Consider the following 14,735-nt stretch of genomic DNA (forward strand, 5'->3'; position numbering starts at 1 on the left):
GCCCCTCGTTATTGAAGGCTACCACTCATTTCAAAATTTGGGACAAACTTGTGCATTGATGTCACGACCAATGAAAATAAGAAAAAGCAGAGAGGCTACATGCTAGGTCCCCCCACTTGCCGCCCCTCGCACCAAAAAAAGGAGAAAAGCTCTAGCATGTCCATCAATATGATTAAGGGTAGAAGAGGACCCACGACCCATTGGATTAATATTACAAGTTTTAATTAATAAATATATAGATTTGCGGAAAGCGACCATTGCCCAGCGAGGTTTGGTTGTCCTACTTTCTTTACGTATCAATGCTTCGGGTGGCAATTCTGAATTTGCGAGAGAGAGAGAGAGAGAGAGAGAGAGAGAGAGAGAGAGAGAGAGATGCGGCATCCTCCTTCGTACATCGCAACAGTGGACAATGCTCAGTACGATAAGAAGATCAGCTCAGGCTGCTCTCAAGCCAGCCCTTGCCTCTCCTGTGATCGCGGGATGCGCAGTCAAGCCCTTCAGACCATTCTTCTCTGTGGCCAGCAGGCAGGCTCTTAATCCTCGCCTCTCCATCGACAGCATCAATCCAAAGGTCTTCCCCTGAGCACCTTACTCGTTTTTCACTTGGGTTATTCAATCTATGGTTCGCTGATTGGTGGTGATTCTCGAGTAAATGGTATGGGGCGTGTCACGTCTTATGAGAGTGCTAGAGATTTCTTAACTTACTTAGAAAGATAAAAATCGCAACTACACTAAACCAAAGAGGTACTTTGAAAAGGAGCAACTATACTAAAGCAAGGAGGTACTTTGAAAAAGGGCAACTATACAAAAGCTACAAAAGCAAGGAGGTACTGGGGCCATGGTGAGTTCAATTAATGGGCCATGCATTGTGTAAAGTTCGGTCGTCCCCTTGATCAAAATAGCACCAACTGTGCTTGATCAAAATAGCACCAATTGAGCCGCAGAATATGATCTGTTTACAATAGAGGAAAGTGACGTTTTGCCACTAGTTGAGAGCCTAGTTTGTTAAGATTTACATGTGCCTTGGAAATCTTGGATTTTCACATACAATCATCTCTCAAGCGTTCCCCTTGCGTACGCATGGCAAAATTCTACATTAAACTTGCAAACATGAATTCAAAATATGTTAATATAGTATGGGACTGTCGTAGACCTACCTCTCATAGCAAATGTGAATTAATGGACCTATTTGATTTTTGGCACTTCAGCAATCCAACTTGGTATTTGATAGCTAGATAGTGAATTTCGTAGACATTAAGCAACACCACACCTCAATAGAGTCACAAGCCACAACATTATTCAATGATTCTTGGTTATACTTTAAGTTATGTTGTCTTGTGTGTGACAACTTGTTTTTTGTGACTTACTACGTATAATATATATAATCTAGTTTGATGTTTCTATTGTATCTATGAGGTCTATATATTAGGTCTCCTCTAATGATAATGGTTCTAGATGGGGATTTATGGACTGAGTGCAAGACTACAACATGAATCAAAAGATCATCAAGGTCTAAGGATTTCTTCATTTGTGACAATCTTGCCTATTAAAGGATGATTTACCAGTTTTGGGTTTAGGAGAGTTTTGCACATTGTTGTAATCACTCTAAGAGATGTGAGTGCTATGTATGCATGGTTGTATTCAATTGTCTTTATGGCTATTTGTTGCTCATAATTGGTGATTAGTTGACTTCCTATGTGTTGAGCTAAAAATGCATTAGCTTTGCTTAAACAACCCCAAAACTTGCTTAATCAATAAAGAAACCTTGTTTATTTACAAGAAACACGATCCCAGAGAGTTTCTGTGCCCCATAAGCACAAACCCATTTGGGAGGGCCCAAACTTTCTATAAATATGTATACTGCCCTCCATTCAGCCCTCAATCTCGTTTTTGTAGATTTCAGGTATTTCAGCTTGTTGCCCATACCCCGTTCGCGGGGAACATCTCAGTCGAAGCTGTCCATTGCTATCTATATCAGTTGGCGCTTGATTTCTAGCCCTCTTCTCGTAGTTTGAAGTTGATCCCAACCAGGCGATTGCTCTTCCTGCACAAACCTGCTGCCGTACTGCCTACCACATCATTTGCAACCTGTGTTTGGCAGTTTTCTCTTCTCTAGCTCTCGCCCAGCTTCTACAGGCTGTTTAGTTTTGCGTTTGGTAGCTTTCTTTCTCTTGCAGGGCTGTCTTGCCTGTGTTTTTGGGCTGTCTTGCCTGTGTTTTTCGTCTTTCTCTCTCCTCATTGCCGTTTGCATCAGATCTAGCTTCTCATTGTTGCGTTTGTTGGTGTTCCACTTCCCGAGGTTGCCTTGTTGCGATTCGAGATCCGTTCAGAGTGCGACACTCTCGAGCTCATTATCCTTGCCCTGATTCTTGAGATATAGGAGTTTGAGGTTCAGTATTCATTCACTACTATATAGTGTGTCTGCTGCATGAGCATTGTATATTCAGCAGCTTTATCACTTGTAGTTATTTTGTTTGTTCATTGTCTTTGAGTTACCCTAACTCTAACTGAGTCTTTTATTAGTTTGTGCTTTGTTGTACGATTGTTATTTGTGTTTCTGTGTCAGAGTATTTCTTTACATGGTATCAGAGCCTGGTACTCTGTGAGAAACCTAGGCCTTTGATCTAAAAGCTCTTCGCAAGAAGCAAGAACAAGAGTAGGTTCAAATGGCTTCGAACACATCAACACCAATTCAGTCTCCAAAACAATCTATGCCGAGAACTGAGCGAGAGTGGGTAGAACAGCTTGCTTCACAAAGTTCCGACATGGTGGAAGACACTTTTGATAACACGGAAGAAAGCCTATATAAGCTTTTCACTGAATAATATTATGTGATCATGGACATTAGACGCAAGAAGATTGAGGCGCTCGATTGAAGGATTGCCCTTCAGGAGAAGCTACTGAATGAAGGTATGCATGAATTTCTCTCTTTAGATGTTGCGTATAAATCTGGTGATATTGCAAGGCTGTCGAGACCTCCCTCAGGGATGGGCCGCCCGGTTGGAGAAAGAGATCCGGAGTATGTTCCATTCTTTCATCCTCTTCCATCCACTCCGGTGCAAGGTACTTTAGATTTGTCTTTTGTTCCTTCGTCTTCTTTCTCTTGAGGACCAATTCTTATATGTTAACACACGTCGTGGGGGATTATAAGAAAAAGCCAGGTACCTCTTCTTCTACCCTTCCTTCTTTTCAGTATACTTCTCAAAATGAGAATGAATTTGGTGTTACTATTTCTACATTGCATGGTACATCATTATCATCATCATTTCATTTTCAATCATTAAATGGTAAAAATGAACAAAATGCATCTACATCTTTCACACCACGAAATCAAAACCCACCAATCCCACCACATTCTTCCGTTGCTTTCTTTCACACCATTTACATTCCCCTATCAAACACCTCATGTTGCACATCACACTGCACCGGGGGGTTATGGAAACATAGGCACCGCCTTTAGGACCTCATTCTTTCCTCCATCGAGTGGTGTTCCACCTACTTCTCATACACTTTCGGGATCATTGGAGCTTGAGTATCTCCCCCTCAGTCTCTCCCAAGTGTGGATTAGTTGGTACCATAGCTTGGCTTTGTAGCATTACCTAGTGGACCTCTTAGTCATGCTGTTGTGCCCCAGCCCCTAGGGCTTTCGTGTCTCAGTGCCTCCATCTCCATTGGCATCTTATGGAAACATTCATATTTTAGTGCCTCCGCATCAATCAACACTCATTGGACACTGTTAGCCTATTTTTGCCTACCCACCTTTTTTCCCTCATTCTTCCTATCAGGCACACCCACCACTACCATCTTATCCTCCAACTCCATCTTATCCCACTTTTCCGACACCTCATGGTTCCACCTCATCTTCTGCCAAGCTTGCTTTCAATGATAAGACTTGTTTTAGCGGGTAAAACTTTACCACTTGGTCGAACTTGATGAGACATGTCCTTGACTCCTAGAATCAATGGGATCCTGTGCAGGGGTTGGAACCCCAACCCGATCCCGTACTTGTTCCATACGAGGTTGTCCGGTTATGGAAGGCTAGGAATGCTTTCGCTCTTGTTGAGCTAATGTAGGGCTTATTGCTTGAGTTTCATTCTCAGCTTTAGTATTTTGACTTAGCGTTAGAACGATAGGTATACTTGATTGACTGCTATGCGGCTATGTATAGGACCCATCGTATAAATCTTGACCATGAGCTCGCCACAACATTCTTTTTACCATCAATGTGTACAATTTGAAAATGAAACATAGAGAGAAAATTTGCCCATCTCATATCCTTCTTTGACAACTTTGTTTGCGTCAAAAAGTACCTCAAAGTCTGATAGTCTGTCTGTACTGTAAAATCAGCCCCCAACAAATAATGTTTCCACGTAGACAATGCATGAATTACAGCCAAGAGCTCTTTCTCATAAACTTGTAAATTGCTCTCTGCACTGTGGAGAATTCGGCTCTCATAAGCCACAACTCGGCCATCTTGCATAAGGACAGCTCCAATGCTGTTACCACATGCATCACACTGAACCACAAATGACTTCCTTAGATCAGGCAACACAAGCATAGGATCTGAAGTCATCTTTTCCTGCAACTTTTCAAATGTTGAAATTTCCACTGTTGTCCATCTAAATGGCACATTTTTCTTTTGTAAAGATGCAATGGAGATGCAATTTCAGCAAACCCGCGTACATACTTCCTATAGTAAGAACATAAACCCAAGAAGCTGCGGATCTCATGAACATTCTTCAAAGCTGGCCATGAATGTATTGCTTCAACCTTAACAGGGTCCATACGAATACCATCAGCCGATACAATATGTCCCAAGAAGTGAATTTCATGCAAAAAGAAATCACTCTTATTGTCATTGATAACCAGCCTATGCTTACGTAGCTCATTGAAAACAATGCCCAAGTGCTTTTTATGCTCTGTCTCATTCTTTGAATAGACAATCATGTCATCAAAGAAAGTACCCACAAATGCTCTATGTGGCCGAAAGATGCGATCCATCATCCGATTAAAAGTGGCAGGAGCATTCGTAAGTCCAAAAGGCATGACAAGAAATTCATATAACCCAAAAGATGTCCTAAAAGCTGTCTTAGGCACATCCTCTGGTCTAATGCGTATCTGATGATACCCACTTTTCAAATCTATATGGTTGAATATTGCTACCCCCTGGAATCTATCCATAACATTATCGATCCGAGGGATCGGAAAGTGGTTCTTTATCGTGATCTTGTTCAGAGCACGATAGTCAATGCACATACGCCATGAACCATCCTTTCTCTGCACCAAAAGCACTGGAGAACAGAAAGGAGATGAGCTGGGCTGAATCAGCCCTTTTTCTAACAGCTCATTTACCTGACTTATAATCTCCTCCTGTTAGGCTGCACTGACTCTATAGGGTAGTTTATTAGGAGGGCTACTTCCAGGGATAAGGTCTATGCCATTATCTTTGGATCTTTCAGGTGGTAGCTGCCCTAGAAGTGATTGAGAGAAGCAATCAGCATACATTTTCAGAAATGACATGCGATCATTCTCTAATTTAGACATATTCCCAACATTCTCACTATCATCCTTATCCTTAGCAAAAACTAAATACGCTGAAAGATGATTTTTCATTATTTAGAAATAGTAGCTGCAGATACAACAGGGATAGATTCCCCTTTCAACTTTACATCAAGTGTGAGTGTCTTTTCCTTATGTTAAATAGTGATTTCTTTTGTATATAAATCAATCATTACATGGATACGGTGGCACCGTGGCATACCAAGTAACACATCACAACCCTCAAGTGGAGCAATGTAAAACTCTTCGCTGTCCACATATCCCTGTATGTGCAACCGAAGCTTTCCAATAAGTGGTGTGACAGGTTCTGCATGACCCTTACATGCCATTCCAACTTTCCCCATGGCTCCCATCTCATCCTCTTTGATGCCTAGACGGGCTGCCATGTCAGTAGAGGTGAAGTTGGCTCGTGCACCATTATCAAAGAAGATCAATGCATGCTGATCCCTAATTTTGCCCTGCTCTGCACAACTCAGTAGCATCATCATTGGGCTGATCACTAACAACATTGGGCACCAATTCCACTGATGTTTTGGGCCTTTTACCCTTAGGATCTCCCTGATTTTTTGATTTTGCAGCTTGCTGCCTATTGGGACAGTTCTTTGCAATATGACCCTCCTGTTCACAAATAAAGTATTTATTTGCAGCCATCGATTCCCTACGTTGTGCCAATGTTTTCGAGCCCTTTCTTTGCTGTTTTGGCCTCTTTTCAGGCTGGTTTTCAGATATGCCTCTTTCTCAACCTTAAACAACTTTTTATTCGGCTTCTCCCCACTCTCTTGGAAGCCCGAATCCTTTCCACACAGCAAAGCATCGGCTGTAGCAGTAGGCTCTATGAGCTGAGACATGCTAGACACGGTGGATTTTATGCAAAAATCCCTGATTCCTTTGGGCAGCCCACATACATATTTTTCCACTTGCTCATGAAGGGGTACGGCACGATAAGAAGTGACGGGCAGCAATGCATCCCAAAACTTCTTATTGTATTGCTCTAAATTCTTGCATTCCTTAGCATCAAGCTTGTTCCAAGCTATCATGATGTCCACCTCAAAGGTACTAGTCAACCAATTCGATGCAAACATTTGCTTGAATTGTACCCATGTTGATGGTGCTCTACCTTGCATCAAGAGCGTGGACCACCACTGCAATGCATTCCCCTTCAAGAAAGTGGCTGCCTTTCGAATCTTAGAGGATTCGGTGAAGTTTCCCCCTGAATAGGCTGCATCAAACTGCTAAATGAAGGTCAAAGCTTTCAGCCTATCTTGTGCACCATTGAAGGACTCAAACTTCACTGCTTTTCCACCCTCATCATAGTCTTTTGCTTCCCCTTTGGGAGTCAAGTTGTCATACACTGGCTGCTGCAAAAAGGGTGCATTTGCTGTATTTACATCATGACCAAGTCCAAATGAAGCATTTGGATGACTAGCAATCATTCCTTGAGCCCCATAAGCATTCGGGGGTGTAGATGCATTGCCAAACATTCCACTTTGTGCCCCAAGCATCAAGCCAATGCTACCATACATAGGGTTTTGCACATTTCCAACCATACCCGAAAACAATGGGCCTTGCACACCATGCATTGGCTGCTGCATACCATAGGGATTTGTGCCATGCATTCCCGTATGCGGCCCTTGGCCAACCATTGCATGAAAAATCGTGCTACTACCAGAGTATCCTGGCTGCCCCATCATAGCATGCATGCCCGGCTGTTCAAAATCCATTGGATTGGCACTTCCATAATGGCCTTGCATTTGCATTCCTTGCACCATAGGTACCAACTGTTTAGCTTCATTGGCCTCTTTAAGAGCTTCAAGTGAAGGATTTGGCACTACCTTCGGTGCATCTTGATGTCCCGAAGGTGTAGAAGTTGACTTTTTCTTTTTGCCCTTCCTGTCCTTCTTCGAAGCATTCAAAAATAGGGTGAACTAAGGATCTTTTGCTAATTCAACAAAGAGATTTGCTGTTGTGCTCACCCGATTCTTGAACTGGTCATCAAATTCCTCTTCACTTTGCTGGTCATTTACCTCATGACGGCTTGAAGGCCCTGCATCTTGCCCAACAGTAACATTTTCAGCTTGTTGTCCATCATGAGAGCCTTGGCCAAGATTAGGCATTGCATTTCCTTCATTCCCATGAGAATGTCCATACTGAGAGGCATCATCACTGCTTGATTCCATCTCACTATATGAAGACATGTTGCTGTAATTTCTTAGCTGAGCAGAAAAATCAGCACTAGCACAAAGCTTTGGCTTGCAATCAGGTGCCTCGAGCTCACCAAATCAAGAGATTGAGTGATTATCCCGGCAATGGAATCATGAAACCAGCCTTTCTTCTCGGATAGGGTGGTTTAACCTGATTAAGCACTTAATTACAACAATTAGCAAATGAACATAAACTGAAATGCTCACTTTACCTTCATAAACTTGGACAGTGGACACCTTGTTGGCCCCAAAATTGGCACCCCTTGCGGTATTTCTTTAATTTCAATTGCTGATGGATAAATTACAAGCCGAGATTTCACAATCTCCTTGGCTGATTCAAAAGCCCCTTGCTGTTCCAATAATCAGCAAAGCATTCGAGCAAATTGCCCCTTGATTTTCACCCAGGACTTGCTCTAATAAGACCCCAACTGGTCAAATGCTGCCCCAAATTCTCAATAGATGGGCTGGCATCTGAAATCCTTACAATTCCAGGAATTTCCGGTGCTGATTTCAGTGTACAATGCCTTTGATTGATGGCACGGGTCCTAAGGTGAATTACTGCTGTAATTTAGGGTTTACAGTAGTAAACTCTCTGCTGTCCACCAAATTTGGTTGTACTTTGCTATCCATGACTGAGAATTGCTGAGAATACTTGAGCATAGATTGGAGGAGATGAGAAAGTGCTGTAGAAAGAGAGAAAATCAGCTGAAATGTATATTCTGATTTGTAGCTCTGGTGACAAATCTGATGGCACCAACAGCTTTAAAAGGGGGTAAAACAGCAGCTTGGTTGGCAAGCCCTCCTCTCCTACCGCCGCCTCTCTTGAGGCGGAAGAGAAAACCTGCTGCCCCCTGTCCTGTCACGTTGCGCGATCAGTCGTCGTCGCCTCTTAGAGCTAAATCTGATCACCTCCTCTCCCTCCACCAAGCTCCGAATGGCTGCCATTCAGCTTCCACCACCCTCCAACAGCCTTCTCCCTAGTTGCATGGGAAAGTTTTGCCAAGTGGTAGCCTTCCTAATGCATTTTCAGCCATTAAATTAATTTTTTAGAATTAATTAATTCTGAAAATTAGTTTCAGCCCTTTTGACCCTGCCTAAAATTAAACTTGCCCATCTGGAATGAAATTGGCTAGGCCATTTGCAACTTGGAGTTGTTCCCAACCTCTGTTGACCCTTAGACTAGCATTAATTAATTAATTAATGCTAGTCCCTAGTGTCATTACTGACACTTAATGGCCAAACAATTGTTCTAGGGTCCAACCTGGTACCAACTGACCACCAAAACCCAATTGGCATAGCTTACAACTTTTGCCTTTAACACCCACTGCATCCTCAAGGTCCTTGGCCTGTTCCCATGAAAAAACTGCCATGTGTATCACATGTGCTAAACAACCTTGCACATTTGATTAGTAACTTAATCAAATGTTACTAGCAAGATTAAAGTATCTCAAAATTTCACGTTCGCGTGACACTTGTGGAATTCCATTTTGGAGAAATTTTTGCAGGAGGAAGTGACCAGCCCAAAGGCTGCCATCACATCAATCAAACAACAATGGGATAACTATGGGGTAAGTCTCATTGGTGATGGTTGGTTTGACATGCATAGCCACTCCTTGGAGGGTGTCCTTGCTGCATGGCGTGGCAAGGCTTTCTACATAAAATCAACAGAGTGCAGTGCTCAGCTCCAGTCTTATGTGAGATGTGGGCAAAGGCAATTGAATATGTGGGGCCCAAAAATGTAATTCAGTTTGTCTTAGATAGGGAGGCAACAAATAGAGCTGAAGGTGCTTCACTGGAGCAACTATATTCCCACATAACATGGAGTCCATGTATGGCCCATTGTCTTAATAATATATTGATAGACATAGGAGCACTAGCATGGATCAAGAGCACTATAGTTATAGGCAAGGAAATAATCTCTTTTGTCACCTGCCATCACTTCTTTGTAGCCTTGTACATGCAATATTGCTAAAAAGGAGCTGCATTTTATCCTTCAAGTTTGAATGTATCCTTTAGATCTTTGATCTTTTGTAAGTTCGCCATTTGGTCTTCCCTCCATTAGTAATGCAAAATGGTGCTTCCATTCTCTATCTTCAAGTTTCAACTTGCAATTATTGATAAATAAAAAGCTTTCTAGTATACACGTCTTAAAATATTCTTAGGAAGGATAGTATGCAACATGCACCCCTCGTATCTCCTTCATGATGTAGTGTTCCCGCTCCCATTTCGCCCCTTTTGAAAATTGATGTTCCCATTGTGGTTTCCATTCCTGTTTCCTTTCCCGTTTTGATGTCTTTCTTAACTATGCTTCATAGTTTTGACTATCTCACTTGTAGTGCCATAATGAAAGCATGGTTTGTGCAGAGACACTTATGATATTTTGTTTCAAGAGAGATTGTTTGTCGCGAGATACCAAATCCTATTCCAAATGATTGGGATTGCGACAACTATGAGGAAGCGGAGCAAAACCCTAATTTGGGAGGATCCTTCTGCATCTATAAATACACACGCTGCCCACCATTTAGCCTATTCTTTTGTGTAGGTTTCTCACTCTACCATGTAGATTTTCACTATCAGCCACCTACCATTTGTTATCCAGCCATCATATCACCTGATTAGCTTGCGTTTTCAGCATTTGGTGGCTTTTCTGCAGATGTCTTGAAAACTATTTAATGTTTAGATTAAATTGTTACTTTTTGGTACTTTGAGGCAATTTTGATCTCATGTGATTCAATTCGGCAATGTAAGTGGCTCTATCTTTATGTGAACCATGTATCATCAAACTAATTAGACATAAATAGTTGAACTTTCATTCATCATTTTGACAGGTTTTGGAGTGCGAATATGCTATCTTTGGAGACATTGTTGCACGCGCAGAGGTCTTTTTTGGCATTTTCTTTTCACACTGTTTGTAAATCCTTGGTGACAAGGTGATGCTTGTAAGGGCAAGTTTCCATTAACCAAATCATGAATACAGTTCAAAATTATTTATGAATGTTACAATGTCTGTTACTTTTTGTTACTTTAGATTAAATTGTCACTGGGCAACAGTAGAAGCTTTGTTCATGAGGCCTCGACAGTCATTTTGGTCCACCATCCCATGTTTTTCTGGAGTTCCAGTTTGCTTCTGTTTATTGATGCTTTCCTTGTAGGTGCAACTTACTTTGTGCCATTGGCAGCCAGCCATCTCTTAAGTATTTGTTCCTCTGCCCCCTCACCATGTTCATACACTGCAGGTGCTGATCATTTTATTCAGGCTTATGCAGATCTTTTGAGTATCCTGACAATGTTGTGACCATTTCTTTTCTCAGAATCTATTCCCAACAATCTGATTAGCTAGCATTGCCAATGCTTCATGCTGTTCCTGCTGCACTTTCAGCCCAGTCAGTCCTATAGCTATTTCATTTCACCTAGGCGAGCTACCTGCAAATCATCCATGTTGCTAGGTGAGCTGTTGGAGGTCCCCATGCACTGTTTGGCTCCAAAACCTGCGACATTTTCATCCCCAGCTGAGATTGTCACTAGCCATGTCTTGGAACAGACACTTATCAATCTAGGATTTTCAGGATTGTGCAGGTACTCAACATACAGAATGGTGAGAAGCTATTTCTGCTGTAGTGTTGAATCTATTATGGAGGATAAACAAGATGAGCAAGTAATAAAACAGCAAACTGATGAACTATGGGCAGATATCTTAGAATATCTTGGATGCGATAGATGTTCGAAAATACCATTTTCTAGGAACCTTGTTGAATATTAAGTAGACATGGGTAAGCCCGTTTTCCAGGAAGAGAGAGTACATGTGAATTACTGAACTTGACATTAGAAGACATTCTATATGAGAACAATGATAGTACATACTTCTATTTCACTGGATACGAGATTGATGTGAAATAGCCTAGGGATCATGTATTTATAAATGATCTTGGATGTAGAGAGATCATGTTTACAATGATTTCATGAAACTGTTAAGATGTTGACAAAACAATTCTCAACTTGTGCATTTATGCCTATGCATTCATGAGAGAAGTTTTATGAATAACCACCTTAACCAATGTAAAATACATTACAAGCCCTGTATAGGACAGCAATGATGGAGCACAAGATAACAAGGAATAGTCTTATAAAAAGGTTGTATGAAAAGCCAATCAAGAGGCCTGTAATGCCAAACTATGTATGAATGTGCTGGAGTCATATGTATGAAGAAAAGCATATCCAATCCTCACCTCAGTCTGCTCTTTTTGTGAGAACTTTGTTGTGGAATCATGCTCAAATGCGGTTGAGAAATAAGAAAAAATTACTCTCCCAAGTATCTTGTTTTACATGCTGACATCTGTCCAGGACCATGCTATTGTTCCCCAAGTCACCAATCCAATGATAAATAAAAGAGAGATGATCCTGGTTGATCAAGGCTACAACAAGCAACAACAGATCAAAAACTTCAAAAAGTATATTAATGTAAGATTGATAATGTACCAACTTTGAGATCATCATACCCTGATCACAATCGTTTGTATATCAATCATGATCATGGTCAATATCATCAAGATGATCATAACCATGATAGTCCACAATCAAAATTGTTGTAATAGCAGAATCAACCTTAAACTTGTCGCCAATTCCATAATGAAATGGTCATCAAAATCTATATCACTGATAAACAACTTAGGAGGTGGTTGTTGAGCTAAGAAATACATTCTATGCTGTTTAGCCTCTTAAATAGCTCCAAAACATGCTTATTTAATAAAAAGCGCAAAATCGGTATGTGGTTTGAGGGTTTCTATGGAGCCCTAATTTTGGAGGGTCCATCCATATCTATAAATAGAGAGGTTGCTCCCATTCAGTCTTCATCCCTTCTATGCAACTTATTCGTGTTCACATGACGATCTTCACCATTGGCCTTCCTCATGTGGCTATCCAATCTTTGTGACTGCTGCCACCACTCCGTCTGTTGCTCCAGCCCGTGTTGACTGCCCTTCCAGTTGCCCGCCTGTTGCCTTGTGCTTCTTCCACTGCTACGTTTGACCCTAGATAGCCATCCCACCCCCCTCGACACGTCTTTTGCTGTGTTTGGCAGTTTTAGCCCTCACCAGCATCCTCATGCATCCCCACTGTTGTTGCCAGGCATTGTACTACTTCTGATGATTTGCGTTTTGATTTTCTACACCCTCCGACACACTTTGGCTAGTGGTTATAGCACTTGGGATTCGTCTTCGGTGGATGTCACACTTCGACACTCACCACTCTGCCCTTGAGCATTATGTACACACTTACATTCATATACTGCATTGATTCATTCACTTCAGAGTTCTCCTTCTCTCTCTGTTTGTGTTTGTGTTCTTGCATTTTTGCATTTTGAGTTTTTTGTTTCAACACTGTACCCTCCACTTACCCTCAAACCTCTTTGCACCATGGGGCCTTGTTATAGGGCATTGCATGTCACCAGGTGGTGATACTTTTTACAGTTGCCTTTCTTATTTACTTATATATATATATTATTTTTCTTTTCGTTTGTTGCTGTTGCTTCTTACCCCCAGAGTTCTTTTGGAATAAGTCGGGATCTTTGCATGGCCAGAAGAGGCAACCATTGGGATAAATTGGACTAATGGTTTGTCTGAGCCTTAGGATCGGTTCCATATTGAATGGGCACTGAAGAATAGAATGCCAGTGGTTTGGGACTGTGTGTTTAGCCACTGGAGATGGTGCAGGACAACGAGCCTGGCCAAGACAGAAGATGCACATTTGAGATAGCATCACGGAATAAAAGTCACCGTAATTGAGCCACATTACATTTTTTTGGATGTGGTCACAATGATAAAAGTTGCTCAGAACAACTAGAGAAATGTAGGGGTCACCATCCCTAAAATTTAGAGAGTTACTATTTTGGAACCCTAGAATCTGTTCACGTCATTATCTTCATTTTTGCACGAGGATTAATTCTCTGGTCTGTGCCGAGGTCAAATTTTGCACTGATCATGGAGAATTTTAGACCAGAATGTTTAAACAGGAAAATTGTTACATGTATGCCATGTGGCTCAAATTCCCAAAAGAGAGAGAGAGAGCATTAAAAAAAACGTTATAGGCATAAGGGGCAGATGGGAGAATGAAGTTTTGAAGAGCTGAGGGCAGATTGCTGCAAGAAAATCAGCCATGGAGAGTACTTCTACGTTTTTGACTCAAGTACGGAGGTAGAGCTTGCTCCCTCTGATCAACTCTCTCTCTATTCTCAGAGGAAATGCTTCGCATGATGGGCTGATTCCATCGAAGATACAATTCTGTGTTTTCTCTGAAATTCTGCACATGAATCATTGAGTATTGGTCATAGAAAATGCAGGACATGCTGGACAGTAAGAACAATGAATTCAGAGATCTGCAGACTGTAATTCTGCACGCGAATCATTTAGTTTTGGTCACATGCTGAACGGTAAGAACAATGTGCTAGACAGTAAGAACAGTGATTCCTGCACATGCTGGACAGTAAGAACAGTGTGCTGGACAATAAGAACAATGAATCCAGGGATGTGCAGACTGTAATTGTGCACATGAATCATTGAGTTTTGGTCGCATGGTAGATAGTAAGAACAATGAATTCTGCACGTGTTGTTGGATAGTAAGAATAGTGAACTTTGGACTTGCTGGACAGTAAGAACAATGAATTTTGGACATGCTGGACAGTAAGAATAGTGAATTCAGAGATCTGCAGATTGCAATTCTGCACAGGAATCATTGAACTCAGAAGAGATGAAAACCAACTGTTCACAGGTTATGTATTTTGGAACATTATCATTTTTGTAAATTTCCATCTTCTAATTGATAAAGAAATACCGAGAGGGGCGCTGGTCTTTGGGGCCAATCTGGTGTTGAGCGAGGGAGTGAGGTCTCTGCTTATGTGTGTGTGTGTAAAGACCATGTGTTAATTGAAGGAACTACCGCTTTATGTGAGTCATAGACCGGTTTCATTGCACCCTTTACTAT

General features: G+C 41.6%; 1 protein-coding gene across 3 annotated transcripts in view; it reads left to right on the forward strand.

Moving 5' to 3' along the window:
* The first annotated feature begins 318 nt into the window (after positions 1–318).
* Positions 319–14,735, forward strand: part of LOC148016669 (alanine aminotransferase 2-like) — a 190,956-nt gene continuing 176,539 nt past the window's right edge. For all 3 annotated transcript variants that reach the window (XM_087664104.1, XM_087664105.1, XM_087664103.1), the window contains exons 1-2: positions 319–571; positions 10,589–10,639. In XM_087664104.1, the coding sequence (XP_087520230.1) occupies positions 410–571; positions 10,589–10,639 (213 nt within the window). In that variant the 5' untranslated portion in view covers positions 319–409. The remainder of the gene's footprint in view (positions 572–10,588; positions 10,640–14,735) is intronic.

The sequence above is a fragment of the Lygodium microphyllum genome, chromosome 23, assembly GCF_053477565.2.
Source record: "Lygodium microphyllum isolate KBCC chromosome 23, Lygodium_microphyllum_v1.1.10, whole genome shotgun sequence".
Lineage (NCBI taxonomy): Eukaryota > Viridiplantae > Streptophyta > Polypodiopsida > Schizaeales > Lygodiaceae > Lygodium > Lygodium microphyllum.